Source organism: Physella acuta, unplaced genomic scaffold, assembly GCF_028476545.2.
Source record: "Physella acuta isolate Inbredline_101_S28 unplaced genomic scaffold, ASM2847654v3 ptg000563l, whole genome shotgun sequence".
Classification (NCBI taxonomy): Eukaryota; Metazoa; Mollusca; class Gastropoda; family Physidae; genus Physella; species Physella acuta.
The window spans coordinates 121690-133884 of NW_026732082.1; the positions used below are offsets into that span (position 1 = coordinate 121690).

The 12195-nt window shown below is 39.4% G+C and overlaps 1 protein-coding gene across 1 annotated transcript in view; it reads left to right on the forward strand.

The window, feature by feature from the left end:
• The window catches only part of LOC131946569 (uncharacterized), a 73591-nt gene that overhangs the window by 30320 nt on the left and 31076 nt on the right, over window positions 1-12195 (forward strand). The window contains exons 12-28 of the mRNA XM_059307422.1: window positions 187-734; window positions 1010-1481; window positions 1673-1794; window positions 1929-2129; window positions 2385-2483; window positions 2856-2975; window positions 3065-3216; window positions 3397-3575; window positions 3687-3836; window positions 4205-4435; window positions 5140-5328; window positions 7971-8006; window positions 9494-9726; window positions 10116-10235; window positions 10854-10973; window positions 11503-11751; window positions 12001-12180. Of these exons, the coding sequence (XP_059163405.1) occupies window positions 187-734; window positions 1010-1481; window positions 1673-1794; window positions 1929-2129; window positions 2385-2483; window positions 2856-2975; window positions 3065-3216; window positions 3397-3575; window positions 3687-3836; window positions 4205-4435; window positions 5140-5328; window positions 7971-8006; window positions 9494-9726; window positions 10116-10235; window positions 10854-10973; window positions 11503-11751; window positions 12001-12180 (3401 nt within the window). The remainder of the gene's footprint in view (window positions 1-186; window positions 735-1009; window positions 1482-1672; window positions 1795-1928; window positions 2130-2384; window positions 2484-2855; window positions 2976-3064; window positions 3217-3396; window positions 3576-3686; window positions 3837-4204; window positions 4436-5139; window positions 5329-7970; window positions 8007-9493; window positions 9727-10115; window positions 10236-10853; window positions 10974-11502; window positions 11752-12000; window positions 12181-12195) is intronic.

Here is a 12195-nt window from a genome sequence, read left to right on the forward strand (position 1 = left end):
TATCTGTATTCTCAGTTCAGTTATTTAGTTTTTGTAAAGTTATTGATGATTTCTGAGAGTAGTAGTAATGTTTTTCTCTCTGAGTAATGTTACATTTTATGAGGATATTGTTATTGTTTTCTGAGAGTATTGTTATTGTTTTCTGAGAGTATTGTTTTCTGAGAGTATTGTTTTCCACCATTCTAGAGGACAGAGAAAACGTTCTAGTCTACCAGAGAAAACTAACAGAGGCAGAGAAAAGAATTTCAGACCTGGAACAACAGCTAACCAACACACTTGAGGGTGATGATGAGTCAACTGACCAGTCCAGTGGCAGCTGGAAGGTGCGTTACCTGCAGCTAGTGGACAAGTACCAAGCCATGCAGGGAGAGATGGTGCAGCAGGAGAGAAAGGTGGATGACCTGACTGAAGAGCTTGAGAAGTTGAGAACCACTGAATCCTACAGCACATACCAGGCCACTGGAGACCACATGGAGTTTATCAGCACACAAGGGATGGGGTTTGGCTATCCCAGGGATTCTAACAACTGCAACAACAACAGCAACAACAACTGCCTGCCCTCCAAGGAAGAGGCCAACATCAACAACAACTCCATATCATCAGAGCATGAGGTGGAGACACTGGGGACTTTGGTCAGTGAGCTAGAGCAGCAACTGACAGCTGCCAGAGCTAAAGAAGATGAACTGAACCATAAGATAGATGAGCTGGAACATGCCCACCAGGAGATGATGCAGGTCAGACCTCAACTCTTGTTTTGTTATATCTATCATTACATCCAAGCTGCCCATTGTTTATACTTGTTTATGTCCTAACTCTCCTCTCCATTGTTTATACTTTTGCAGTGTTTATTTGTTTATTAATTTGTTATAACCTCACTGTTTTGTTTTTGTTTTATTCTCCCCCTTATCAAATTATGTTTAAGCTTGTCTTCCCCATGTCTAGCTATTCTAAAGCCACCAGGCTAAAAAACATGTCAGTAATACAAATGTTTTGTCCTCCCCATGTTCAGAGCTTGCGAGAAGAGCTTGAACATGAGAAACAAGTAGAGCTGGAGACATTACAGTCAGAGTTTAGAATCCAACTGGAGATAGAGCTGAAACGCCAGGCAGCTCTGATCAGGCAGGAGGGGGAGGTGAAAGGTGTGAGAGCCTCACCATCATCCAACAGCACGCTGGAGTACACAGACAGCAACAGTGATTCTCACAGTGAGCTCTTGGCCACAAAAAGCTTTGATGTGGAGGAGCTCAAGGATGAGTTGTCAGGTCATCCAGAGCCAGTCACTGAGACCCTTGTGATGACCAGTGGTCAAGCTGGGTATACAGACCCAAGTCAAGAAGTGGCTGAGTTAAATCAGCTGAGGCTACATTTAGAGATGGCAGAACAAGAGAAGGCAACTCTAGTGTTGAATCATGAACAAGAGTTGGAAGTACTGACCAACAAGTTGAATGAGGCGGAGGACAGATATGATAGATTGATGGCAGGTAGGGAGAGGAACTGTTTGACTTTATATTGGTCTGTTTTATTGACATTAGAACTATAGAAATATCGTAAATAGCTAATAGAAGAAATTGCATTAAGATTTATAATAATGAATAAAGTAAATGAGAATAATGGACTTAATTAGTTATTTCATCAAGTAGTAACTACAGTATATGATTCCTTGTTGTACCAGGTGTAGAGAGGGGAGACTATCCAGAGCTGAATGAAATTATCAAAGATAAATACGACACCCAGTTGGAACTGACAAAATCTCTGCTACAGAAAGATTATGATGAAACTCTCAAGGAAGAAAAGGTTTGGCTTAACATTTATTTCTAGTGCTACTTGGGTCATGGTTGAAGTTTTGCTATTGCCTTTATTAATCATGTGATACATATGCCTTTATTAATTGTGTGATACATATAAGTAAAATTGTAAAACTTCCTTAGAAAAAGTTAATGGAGAAACATCGCACATTGATGGCCAGCTTGATGGGCGACCGAGGGGAGGAAGAGGATAAACACAAGGTAGAGATGGAGGCTTTGAGGGAGGAGTTAACACAGACATTTGAGGAGAAGTTGCTGATGGAGAGGGAGACATTGAAGCAAGAATTAACACTGGCATTTGAGGAGACTTTGTTGGAGTCTCAGGTGAGTTAGAATAGTTGTAGGCATTGTTAGGTGTTGAGAATATAACATATAATTTTAGCAAAGTTGAGAATATAATGTCAATTTTTGCTAATTTAGAAAATGTAAGTGTTTAAGGAAGAAAATTGGATTGTGAAAAAAATATGTATGAATGTATTTAACCAAATTAAATATGCACTAAAAATGGTTGTAAAAATTACAAGTTACATTATGTTAACTCATGAGAAATTGTATTGTTTGTATTTATGTTGGATGCAGCAAGAAATTGAAAGACTCAACAGTTTACTTCAAGAAACCTCTCGTCACAACATAGACAAATCTCTGGCTCAAGTGGAAGAAATCACACTCAATTTTGAGGTCAGATATTGCTCGAAGAAGCTGAAAAGATAAATTAATTAGCATTATATCTTGTTGAATACAACTTATTCCAAAATTTGTCGTGTACACAAGTTATTCCTAACTGTATTGTAGACAACTTATCTCAAACCTATTACCAAATGTATCGTGTCGACAACCTATCCCATAGCTATGACTAAATGTATTGTGTAGACAACTTATCCCATAGCTATGACCAAATGTATCGTGTCGACAACTTATCCCTAACCTATGACCAAATGTATAATGTAGACAACTTATCCCAAACCTATGACCAAATGTATTGTGTAGACAACTTATCCCTAACTGTTGCATACAACTTATCCCTAACCTATGACCAAATGTGTCAAACAGGAGGCTGAGAGTGGGGGCTCATCAACTCCTCTGTCCAGTCCAACATTTGCTGAGGTTGTCAAAAGCCACATCCCCTTGTCTAAAAGTGAAAGAAAAGAACTGCAGGAGAGGATAAAGCAGGTATAAATCAACCTGAGTTAATGCCCTTGGCTTATATTTATCACCAAACTCAGATAGTAGGCAGTGAGAAATGTTTGATTTGTTTTCAGCTTGAACACCAGATCCAAGTTTTACACCAGCCAGATCAGGCTAAGGACTTTTCCCAGGATACACTTAGTGTGTCGCAGGACACATTGAGAGTGGAGGACAGTTCTCTGATTGCTATGCTACAGTCTGACCTTGATAGAATCAGTGCTGAAAGGTAAGCCTAAGGCTGGTTTTTTGTCATGTCCCAACATCACACACAGCAAATACCTCTCTTATTACATTCAACAAACATGAACATCCCTCTACCAGCAAACAGCTCTCTTATTACATTCAACAAACATGAACATCCCTCTACCAGCAAACAGCTTATTAAACATCTGATGTCTGTCCCCAGGGAGAACATCCAACAGACCAACGAGCGCCTGCTGAGCCTCCTGTCAGACTCTGTGAAGACCTACATGGGTGTGGAGGACACAATCAACAGACGCCTGTCCCAGGTGGTGGCTGGAGCTGAGGCAGGGGCCAGACCTGATGCTTCATCCAACAAGAGCTCACCTGCAAGAAAACCTCGAGGTAGTTCTTCAACTCATTCATAATGAAATTTTTTTTACAGAAATATGTTGTATCCAACCTTCATGTTTTATATAGTGTATTTAAAGCTAACTGGAACAAATCTATTTATAGATGTGAACACAAGCATAGACAGCCTGACATCAGAGGAAACAAGTTTACTTTCTAATGGCATTGATGAGGGCCTGGAGATCTCCCAGAGACTTGCAGAGAGCATCTTTGCTGGGCCTGACCTGGATCCTGAAGGGGAAGAAATTCTCTTAGGTATTATTTATACCACTGTGGTTGGGAGGCTGCTGTATAAAAATGATAAAATATTTACAGACATTCACATTGTTGATTGGTTTACTTAAGTCATTAGGTTTTGCTTTAAAGGATTTATTTCATCCCTGCAAAGTGAAATTTAAAAAAAAAACAAGCTTGGCAACATTGTAAGAATGTGTCAAAAACTCTGACTTCCCAAATATTTAGACAATTTACCCTTTTGTCATAGTAAAAAATGTTTGGGCAGAATGACACGTATACAAACATTTTAAGATTTTACTCCACATTGAACTTACAGTTGCCAATCTTTATGCGTAAACTTAAGAGCCCTTTCTGGAACATGAATGTACGTTTCTTTCTTAACTTAGATGCCAGAAGTCGTTTAGAGACTGCAGTTGATCAGCTGTTGGAGCTAATGGAACAGTCCAATGCCCAGCTGGTAGAGGCCAAGGCCACACAACAGCAGCTGCTGGAGTCACTAGCGGCCAGGGCCAATGAATATGAGAGCATCAATGCCAAATGTACAGAGCTACGTAACCAACTCTCCAGTGAGATTGAGGCTAAAGAATTTCTGGGACTTGAACTACACAAGGCTGAAGGTAAGCAGCATGGAATTCTTTTTTTTTTGAGGGGGAGGAGGGTCTCATTAAGGCCTCTTTCTGGGGCAAGTAATTAGATTAAAAGAGTTACTACATAAAACAGGTTCCTACTCATGTAGAGGGTAGGTCACTTAGCTCATTTGGAGGCCAGGTCATTTGGTTATTTACTACAATCTAACAAAAGTCATTGAGTCCTAATACCTATCTCAGTATGAGACCCTACATGCAACATAGCAACATGAACAAACATTCAGTAGCAGACTTCCAATTTTAGAGCTATAGTAGCAGTTGGTAAATGTGTTGCAGCACTAATGACCTTACTTTTCAATAACAAACACAATAAGACTTCTTTATTTATCAAAATACAATTAAGGTACTAATAGACCACCTATTTAACAACTAGTCTACAGTCAAGCATCCATAGACCTTTCTTAAGTTTACTTTGTAGCATCAATAGACCCCCCCTCACACACACACACACACAAAACATGCAGTTTAGCATTAATAGACACCAGTATACCCATAACCCACCATTAGATGACGATATGACACACAACTACAGCCTGTATAGATGATCTCTGTGACATATCACTATATCACCACCAGACCCCCCACCCCCCCATGTCATACCATTACATCAGCACCAGCCTCCCCCCTCTCCCCCCCCCCCCAACGTACAATCCTAACCAAACCCATCCCATCAGGTCTGCTAGGTGGATACAGCTCTGAGCGTGAGTCACTAGAGCAGAGACTGCAGGCTCTAGAGGAACAGAGGGAGTCTCTGATTGTCCAGCTGGATACGACACGCTCTCAGCTAGAGAGCTACCAGCAGTCTGACACCCAGGGGGAGGACCACCCACAGCAGAGCCCGGCACCTAGCCAGGAGATCCAAGGTTCATATTTTGGTTCATCTTATCGTTTGATTATCATACCACTAAGTGTTCTCGTAGGGGCCTACCTGTATCACAGGTGGCTGTCACCTTCACAGTAACTTTTGCAGGTGGCTGTAACAATTGCAGGTCTCTGTCCCCCCATAAGGCAGTCACCTTCATGTTTAACTATCACATTAATCAGCCACAGGTTGTTTAAGTACCTGATTGTGGTAACGATTATCACACAGTTTAATGTAAATAATTGTAATTTATTAAAACTGGGGATTCAAGAATGGGTAGAGCTTTAACGAGTTCAATATTTTATTTATTTTCCCCTTTATTAAAGCACATCAGGGTTGATCACTTTATTGATGTAGTTGATTGTTCTTAGCATGATGTTTACATCATCTATTGATCTCAGCATGTTGTTTGATGTTGTCTCAGTTACTTTAGCATCTTGATTGTTTTTCAATGTTGTCGATTGTTTCTAGCATTGGATTTGATGTTGTCACTTGGTTTTCAGCATGTTATTTGATATTGTCTATTAATATCAGAATGATTGCTGAATGTTGTACATAGTGTATAGCATGTTTTCATGTAAAACAATTGTTTTTTGTTTTGTTTCAAATGAACTGATAAACAATGTATAGCAAACTTTTGTGAAAACACTGTTATAAAGCACTTTATATGTATTAGCGAGATCAAAAAGTAAAAAAAAATTTTTGTTTTAAATCAAGTTAATGTTACAAATATGGAATCAAATATATTAGATTTAAAAAACAACAGTGTTATCACTGATAATATATATTCTTAAATGTCATTTTTATTTATGGCGTTTTTTTGTTTTGTAGATAACATTTTTCTTGTGAAGGGTCGTCTCTAAATGATGTCACACAATTTGAGCTTTTTTCCCCCCATTCTCCATCCTCACATGGTTTAAGTCAACTCCCTCAGAATGACCACAATGCTCCAACACTCTACCTAAAAGAAATTATTCTGATGAAAATTTACACGAAATTTATTACAGTACAATAATTTTGTTTCCCTATTTCACATTTCTTTACACCTGACCCCCACTCCCCATAATAACGAATGATCACTACAATCTGAACCCCTCCTCCTAGGTGTATGACATCAATTATGGATGAACCCTATATGGCCTTGACATTTGCTAATGAGTCGCTCTAATAATAATGTTAGCAAAACCTCCACAATTATGTCATCATGTGATTTAATTTCACAAGGGCAAATAAATGGCCTTGAAAACTTTGAATAGTTTTGTTTTCTCATCCATGTGTCAAATGCATCGTGCACTAACATACATATTACATGTGTGAGCTGTGCATACATACACATTACATGTGAAAACTGTGCATACATACACATTACATATGAGAACTGCACATTCAACTACACCTCACACATCAAATCATGTATTCTTAGGAATCATGTTATTCTGTACCTTATAAGAGTTTATTGGAGAGTTTTCAGGGACTTAATAGATGAGGGGTTGGGTCGCGTGAAGATGGTCAGTATATTGGCAATGAATTTTTATGATCAAGTTTTCGTTTGATACAGTTGAATCAGTTTGATGATAACGTGGTGTAATGAAAGGCTACAGTTTATGTTCATTTTGTGAGTCGGCTGACAACTTAATTATTCAATCAGCTGATGTTTAATGAATGGCTAAAGTCAGCTGTTTAATAAATGGCTACAGTCAGGTGATGTTTAATGAGTGGCTACAACTAACTGATGATTAATGAATGGCTACAATCAGCTAATGTTTAATGAGTGGCTTAAGTCAGTGGATTGTTATTTAATGCCTAGCATCATTAGTGGATTGTAATAAAATACATGACTGCCGTCAGTTGGTAAGATGTTTGTACTGTCAGTAATAGCTGAGGTAAGGACATTTTTTCTTCACCTTATTTTATTTAATCCAACGAGGGATTATTTGTATCTGGTGCATCCTAATGCTTTTATGATTTGAGACAAACTATTCAGTTGACTGTGTTGTGTGAAAAAAGTGCCATTTTTGTTTACAGTGTGATGTGTAGTACACAAATGTAACAATTTCATGTAGCTTTATATGCATCCTTATATCAACAATCATCCAGTAATATATTTAAACAGTTGATGTATTTCTCACACATTCATTAAGCGAACACTATTCTATATACTGTGTAGCCGGGTAAACAAAGCTACTGTACCTATACAAAACCCTAATGATTTTCTGGTAGTTGACACACCAACACAAATTGTGACACACCTGTAGAAATTTAATGATTTGATGTGTGTATATAGAAACATTGGTGGAGGTTTTGCATGACATACTATGTGATTTTTAAAACAAAATTGTTTTGTGTGATTTTTGTTTTATAGTGTTAGTTTTAACTATAATGCTAACATGAATTTACAAAACAGTTTTCAAATCAGCACTAAAAAATTTAATTGTTTAAAAGATTTTTCTAAAAATTAACCAAATTAATTTTATTTAATTTGCTTGAAGATTTTTGATTATGTATATTAAATTTGTTTGAAGTAAATTTTGTTAACGAAGTAAAAAACAAACTAACATGTTAACTTTGAAAACTGACTAGGTCTGTGCTAGATGTTTAGTTGCTTGTTTGCATGTTGATTGTTGTTGCCTTTTTTGTGCACAGTGGATGACCCTCCGAGCTTGCCACCACATCCACCAGGTTTGTTCTCAGCTTACTTTGTTACCCCACACCTCTCACACCCCTCTCAACTTTGTTACTCTACACCCCTCTCAACTTTGTTACCCCACACCTCTCACACCTCTCTCAACTTTGTTACCCCACACCTCTCACACCCCTCTCAACTTTGTTACCCCACACCTCTCACACCTCTGAACTTTGTTACCCCACACCTCTCACACCTCTGAACTTTGTTACCCCACACCTCTCTCAACTTTGTTACCCCACACCTCTCTCTTCTCTCATCTGCCCCATCCTCATCACTCACACACCAACCAGCAGACTAATCTACAGAACACTCACCTCAATCTCTTACACCAGCAGTCAGTAGTTTTTTTCTCTACCAAATAAATTAGGAAAAGAGAACTTTGAAAATTAACTATTAAAATTTCTCTTTCTTTTTACAAAGCCATTAGGTTAATTTAAAATGCTAAAATTTAAATTTTCTTCTAATATTTGAAAAGATTTTGTCTGTTTTATTTTTCCAAAGTAATTTTTAATGCTATTTATGTTTGCTACATAACAACAACTATAACATAATTTCTAGTCTGCCATAACAGTTTGCTTAGTATAAACTTAATAAGCCATCTGTAGTAGAAGCTTATGCATCTTTTTCTTTGTGACAACCATGTAAGCCTGCTTTTTGACAACCATATTGTTCTACTCACTATGACTTTGTATATGACAACCATATATAGTTAGTAGTAGGTGTATATTCTGTGACAACCCCATATATAACTTCCACTGTGACAACCATTTTTAGGTCTACATTCTGTATCACAACCCCATATATAACTTCCACTATTAAAAGCATGTACCATACTTAAATTCTATATGACAACCCCATATATAACTCACTATTAAAAGCAAATACTATGCTTAAATTCTATATGACAACCCAATATATAACTCACTATTAAAAGCATGTACTATGCTTAAATTCTATATGACAACCCCATATATAACTCACTATTAAAAGCATATACTATGCCTGAATTCTATATGACAACCCCAAGTATAACTCTGTATGACAACAATATTCAGCATGTTTTCTTTAAAAGGGGTCAGCAATCTTGTAAGATAAAAGAGCCATGGATTAATATCTTTAGTCAACTGGGCTAAAAATTAATTTTATTTTTCATATTGTAAATCTGTAGAAGTTACATGGAAACCTCTGATGTTCTTTTTGTATTTCAACTCTATTTTGATAAGTTCTTATACTGGTAAAAACAAATCTGAAAAAAAAACGTATTTGTCTAAGTTGCTGACCACTGGGCCATGACCATTACATCTGACTACCTCAATGGTTAGCCATGTTGTATTATTTGTCCTCTCACCCCTCTGTTACCTGTGTACCATAATATAATTAAGCTTTTACTTCTGTAATTTGTATCAATATTTTCCCTGATTGTTCTAAAATTTACAAGATAAACATAAGGTAAAATGTGTGTGTGACTTGTCCCTACCAGCCCTGTTGGTGGAGGTGAAGAGTCTGAATGAAGAGAAGAAAGAGTTGAGTGAGCAGTTGCAGCAACAGCTGGACCACTCCACACAGCGCATCAGTCTGCTGGAGGGTTTGCTGGAGGAATCTGAGCGCCAGCATGAGATCCTCGTGGAAGAAAAGTGCAGGGAGACTGAAGACTTGAGGCTACAGCTGGAGAATTGTGAGAGGCAGCTGAAGGTCAATAAGGCGTTTGTGGAGGTAGGTCTTTGAGGTGGGGGTTAGGTCATTTGTAGAGGTAGGTCTTAGTGGTGTGGTTTAGGGCATTTGTGGAGGTAGATCTTGCAGGGGGGGGGGGGTTAGGGCATTTGTGGAGGTAGGTCTTAGAGGTAGTTGTTATATCTTAGAAGTGGCGGTTAGGGCATTATTGGAGGTAGGTCTTTGAGGTGGGGGTGAAGTCTTAGAGGTGGGGGTTGGGTCTTAGAGTTGGTGGTTAAGTCATTTGTGGAGGTAGGTCTTACAGGTGGGGGTTAGGTCATTTGTGGATCTATTTTGGTTAGTGTCAAGAGCTTGAACTTTGGGAGGAGGAAAGGTTAGTAAGCTGCAACTATTGTAACAAAATGTGTTTAAACCATGGCACTGTCGTACAGGATCAGATACTGGAGCGTGAACAAGAGAGGGAAGATCATCAGAGGGAGATCAGGAGGCTGGAGCAGCTCCTGGAGGGCAGAGACAAGCAGGTGGAGGCACATCATAGGCTTCAGAGTGAGGTAGGTCAAGGTCAGGCCATAAGCTTCAGAGGGAGGGAGGTCAAGGTCACATGACCAACTAGGTAAAAATCACAGGCTTTAGAGTGAGGTAGGTCAAGGTCACATGACAAACTAGGTAAAAATCACAGGCTTTAGAGTGAGGTAGGTCAAGGTCAGGCCATAAGCTTTAGAGTGAGGTAGGTCAAGGTCACATGACAAACTAGGTAAAAATCACAGGCTTTAGAGTGAGGTAGGTCAAGGTCAGGCCATAAGCTTTAGAGTGAGGTAGGTCAAGGTCACATGACAAACTAGGTAAAAATCACAGGCTTTAGAGTGAGGTAGGTTAAGGTCAGGTCACAGGCTTCAGAAAGTGGTCAATGTCAGATTACATGCTTTAGAGAGAGGTCGGTCAAGGTCACATGATAAACTAGGTTAAATTTTAGGCTTTAGTGTGAGTTAGGTCAAGGTCAGGTCACATTATGCCAAAGACTTCAATAATTAGTAGATCAAGGCATCTCACATCACAAATTAAGTTAATTCACAGGTTTAAAGATGAAGTAGGTCAAGGTCACATCATTGACTTTGAACCACAGGCTAGGGGCAGGCCCACTATCTGAACCTGTGTATTTTGTGTTGCAGATCTCGGACCTCACAGAGCAGCTCCAGTCGCACGTAACCAATCAAGCTGCCATGCACCAGAGAATCTTAGAACTTCAAACAGCTCTACAGGACAAGGAACTCAGTGCTCATGACTTGAAGGTAAGATGTCACAGTTGTAAGTTGCAAAGGTCAGAGTTCAGATTAAAGTTAAAGGTTAGATTCAGTAATGTAAACTTTAGGTAGTCAAAAGTTTGTAGTCTGATTACTCCAGAGGCGTAGCGATGGGGGGGCAGGGGGGGGGGGGGGGGACATATGTCCTTAGGGGGCTCCAAAATGGGTTGTAAAAACAAATTAAAATGTCATTTTTGCAGTTAGAGGGGTGTAAATCGAAAGTTTGAGGGGGGTGCAAATCAAAAAGTTGAGAGGGGAGGTGCAAATTGAAAATTTGCTTCCGAGGGTGGGGGGGGGGGGGGGCGCCAAATTGAAAGTTTGTCTCCGGGCGCCGGGAAGGGTCGCTACGCCTCTGGATTACTCTCTTTTGTTATGGGGACATATCAAACAAAAAAGTTAAAACAAGCTCTAGAGTTTAAAAAAAGTTCCAGACTTTAGACCCGGAAGATTTGAAAGGTTAACTTCTGTCAGACACAAATATGTTTGCCAACACCTGAATAAAATGTTGTTTGCCCAGAAATGGGTGTCTGAGCTGGAGAGAGAGCTGGACCAGAAGGGCAGCCTGGAGGAGCAGCTGAAGACCAAGATCCTGAGACTGGAGAGGCAGCTGACCAGCCAGACACAGGAGGACCCTGAGAGCAGCGGAGAGATCTCACTGGACTCTGAGAAAAGATCTGTCCCAGAGCTTCTGTCTCCCGTCCACACCCTGAGGGTCAGCTCGGTCCCCCTACAGGAGGAGCTGCGCAGGTGTCAGCTGTTGGACCAGGTACACACGTGGTCTGGTCACATGACCACAACTCTGTAGTTTGTAGCAGATTTTTTTTTGTGGAACAGTAGTTTTCAAATTAATGAGTTAATTTTAGTGGACATAGGCATTCATAGTATTGACAATTATTTAGAGGAACAAGCTTTGCTATTGCTACATCATTTCATGAGAATTCAAGTTAACATCTGCATTATTATTGAAATATTACCTTTGACTTTATTTACTAATTGGGAGATGTATAAAATTCAGGAAGTGCAGCATGAAAATGCTGCACTGAAGGAACAAGTCCAGCAACAGATGGTTCAAATCTCTGGACTCAGGAACCAGCTGGACCAGTTCAGGCACTACAGTGGCATGGAGGATGACAGCACCCATCTGAGGGTCAAGCTACAGGCATCCAGAGACATGGTGGAGAAGTTAGAAGATAAGGTAAACTCCTGGTAT